We start from the raw sequence: 3,192 nt of genomic DNA, 5'->3' as shown, positions 1-3,192 counted from the left end.
CTGAGGAGGAGGAGGATGGAGGAGGACTGAGGAGGATGGAGGAGGATGATAGAGAAAATGTTGATAGTGATGATGATGGTGGTGGTGAGAATGATTATGATGGGATTGAGGAGCAAATGAGGAAATCAGTCGCATGCAAGGAAAGTCAACACGTTGTCTTGTCATATGAATGGTTTGACCGCAGGAGAGAAGTGCCAGCTCGCTTTCACTTCGATCTCTTCGTCCAAAGGTCCCTTCAACATGACATCTGTGCTCCCCTCAACTTGAGACTCCAGGAGGAGAGAGACAACATCTTCTTGGACATGGCTCGGAATTGTGCCTCCAAGCAGAACCGCTGGCACTGCATGTCCATGTGTAAGTCCTGCTCCTCCGCTCTCCTGCCATGGTGTGAAAACCCTTCAGCGTCCCCTCGGCCGAGGCTGCAGGCGGCCAAGACAAGCCTGAACGTGGTGAGAGGTTGAGCTCCTGGCGAACCTGCTGGCTGATCGTGATGCAGGCGTGGGACAACAAGTTCCTACAGGTCTGTCAGTCAGGGATGAGACGAGGTGTGAGGGGCTGCTGCAGGCTCTCGACACGTCCCGCCAACGTCCGCTCATCTGCAACCTCTTGCAGCAACACTACATCGACTACCCCGTCAAGGCCTCTGAGAGCAAGCGAAAGCTTGGCAACTCCGAAAGCGCTGAGATGATAGACTGCATGTACTTGCTCTTCCTCCTCCTCCTCCTCCTCCTCGTCTGCCCCTCCCTCTTCGTGTCGTGTCGTCCCTGGATCTCCAGTCTCTCGCCTGCCCCACCCCTACTTCTTGCCTATCATCTTTCCCCTTCGTCTTTGCTTCGTATCTTTTCCCTTGTAGACTTGCTCAGTCTTCTTCACCATCACATCTCTTGTCTCCGACTCATCTCATGATCCTGTGCAGGAAGGGAAAGTTTTACTTCGAGCGCACGAATCTTTCACCTTCTCATCCTCCCCCCCTGCAGCACAGCAAGACGCCACCAGCACGCCTACGACTGTTTGTTCCAACTCCCTCTGTGTGTGACGACAAGTTTCATGACGTACGAATGGTTGCCAGGAAGAAGAAAAATGTGGAGCACCAGAGGGCGCTATTTGGAGACAACCTTGCTGTATTCCTCCTCCCTTGCAAGCCCCATGTGTTGATGAAGTTGTTGTGCAGAAAATCAACGAGTGGAAGAGGGCGAGCGGGAGGTACAGCGCTGAGCTGCTGGACGTTATGATCAACGAGATCATGCTCAGTCCTTGAGCAACACGACGAGTTGTCATGGGACATGTAAACAGAAGAAAGAATCTAAAAGTTGTGAAATGAAATGACTCCAAGGATCTTTTCGCTCGACCAACTGTCAGGGTCGGACTGGTCAAAACGTTCCCTGCTCCCCTTGTCCTCCCGCTTCCTGCCTGTTGCCTTCACTTCAAAACGCTCTTAAGAATCTCGTTCAGCCTCGGCAGCATCTCCCGGGCCTCGTCTAGGATGCCTGCGGATAAGATCTGAAGGGAGCGATCAGTACCTTGCGACGGAGGAGGAGGGAGGATGGCGAGGGAGGATGAGGGAAAGGAGAGCAGGTATCAAGTCAGGAGGGAGGAGAGGAGATGGTGAGGGAGGAGGGAGGAGGGGGCGAGGAGACGAGCAAGGCGACTTGTCCCTGACGTACCGCGTTGTCCAGCAGCTGCTCTGCCACCAGCTTCGCAAGCTCAGGGTTCTCACCCTTGGCCTTGGACAAGGAGACGAGGATGGGATGTTTGAGATTGACAAGCAGCTTGTAACTTGAAGAAGGTCAGTCCGAGCAGAACAGTTTTTCCTCCTCCTCCTCCTCCTCCTCCTCCTCCTTACCCGGCCGGCTGTGTGACCCCCATGCTCTTGAACTCAGACATCCTCATCAGCTTCCTGGTGACGGCGTTGTCGTGATCCGAGATGATGGCAGGAGAGTCGACCAGCCTGAGCAATCGTGAGGGAGGAAAAGGGAAGAGGAAGAGAGAGGAGGAGGGAGGAAGAGGAGGGAGTAAGAAGGAGAGAGAGGGCAGGAATGAATAAAGGATTTCGAGGTAAGTTCACGTACGAACATGTTAAGGAAGGAGGGGAGGAAGGAAAGGAAAGGAGAGGGAGCGACGGAGAGACAAAGGGTGGAAGAGGGGATAGGATGGGATGGGATTGGAGGAAGAGGAAGAGGGAGAGGGAAGGGGAGGGGGAGGGGGAGGGGGAGGGGGAGAGGGAGTTGGAGAGGGGGAGAGGGAGGGGGAGTTGGAGGGGGAGAGGGAGTTGGAGGGGGAGGGGGAGAGGGAGGGGAGGAGGGAGAGGGAGTGTTCGTTGAGGGCTATTTCTAACCTCTCAGTTGCTTGCACATCGGAGACTCTCTTCCCCAGGGATTCTTTCATCCAGCTCGTGAGCTCCTTGCTCTGTACCCCCCTGTGAGATAGCACAACAACCCATGGCAAGTCTGTACCTCGTCCTCTGACATGCTGGGAGTAGACGCCTCCTCCTTGTCCTTCTCTTCTCCCTCCTTCTTCTCCTCCATCTTCTCGATCAGCTCCTTTGGAGGCTCCACGACTTCGATGGACTTGAGCTGCTTGTCGCCGAAGCGGGCGAGGTTGGCGAGGACAATCTCGTCATGGTCGTTGTAGCAGAAGAGAACCTCGATCCCTGTGGGAGAGAGATCAGAAGAGGAGGAGCAACGAGAGGAGGGAGCGGATGGAGCGAGGGTAGAGGGGAGGGGCAGGGACCTGCTTTCTTGAAGGCCTCGAAGTAAGGAGAGGAGACGGCGACGTTGTAGCTGTTGGCGACGAGGTAGTAGATGGTGTCTTGCCCCTCCCTCATACGGCTCACGTATGCATCCAACGACGTCACCTCGTCGTTCTCGATGGCGCTCGAGGGGTATCGGAGGAGCTTCGCGAGTTGAGGAGCGTTCTTCTGATCCATGGCCACACCCTCCTTTAGCATCAGCCCGAAGTTCTTGTAGAATTCCTCGTAGTCCTTCTCGCTCTTCTTCGCCTCGTCGATCAGCCATCGGATCACCCTCTTCGTCAGCACCTGCCCTGCACGTCAGCCTCCTCCTCCTTTGGATCCTCCTCCTCCTCCTTTGGATCCTCCTCCTCCTCCTCCTCCTCCTCCTCCTCCTCCTCCTCCTCCCTCACATCTTTCAGCTTCGACAGGAGGCGCTGGTCCTGCATGATCTCCCTGCTGAT

General features: G+C 55.5%; 2 protein-coding genes across 2 annotated transcripts in view; one reads left to right on the top strand and one right to left on the bottom strand.

Moving 5' to 3' along the window:
* Positions 1–302: 302 nt before the first annotated feature.
* GUITHDRAFT_122630 (hypothetical protein) lies at positions 303–1,258 on the top strand (the record flags this gene model as incomplete). Its single annotated transcript, XM_005818089.1, has 6 exons — positions 303–354; positions 403–449; positions 497–520; positions 565–698; positions 1,070–1,121; positions 1,172–1,258. 6 exons carry the CDS (start codon positions 303–305, stop codon positions 1,256–1,258), a joined length of 396 nt encoding a protein of 131 aa, XP_005818146.1.
* A 15-nt stretch (positions 1,259–1,273) lies between these two features.
* Positions 1,274–3,192, bottom strand: part of GUITHDRAFT_166939 (hypothetical protein) — a gene marked incomplete at its 5' end in the record, with an annotated part of 3,600 nt that continues 1,681 nt past the window's right edge. The window contains 6 exons of the mRNA XM_005818088.1: positions 1,274–1,500; positions 1,665–1,776; positions 1,844–1,948; positions 2,336–2,406; positions 2,454–2,650; positions 2,731–3,037. Coding sequence (XP_005818145.1) covers positions 1,420–1,500; positions 1,665–1,776; positions 1,844–1,948; positions 2,336–2,406; positions 2,454–2,650; positions 2,731–3,037 — 873 coding nt within the window. The 3' untranslated portion in view covers positions 1,274–1,419. The remainder of the gene's footprint in view (positions 1,501–1,664; positions 1,777–1,843; positions 1,949–2,335; positions 2,407–2,453; positions 2,651–2,730; positions 3,038–3,192) is intronic.

Source organism: Guillardia theta, assembly GCF_000315625.1.
Source record: "Guillardia theta CCMP2712 unplaced genomic scaffold GUITHscaffold_386, whole genome shotgun sequence".
In the NCBI taxonomy this organism is placed as follows: Eukaryota; class Cryptophyceae; order Pyrenomonadales; family Geminigeraceae; genus Guillardia; species Guillardia theta.
Note: the sequence above shows the minus strand (reverse complement) of the source record. Positions and strands in the feature narration are given on the sequence as shown.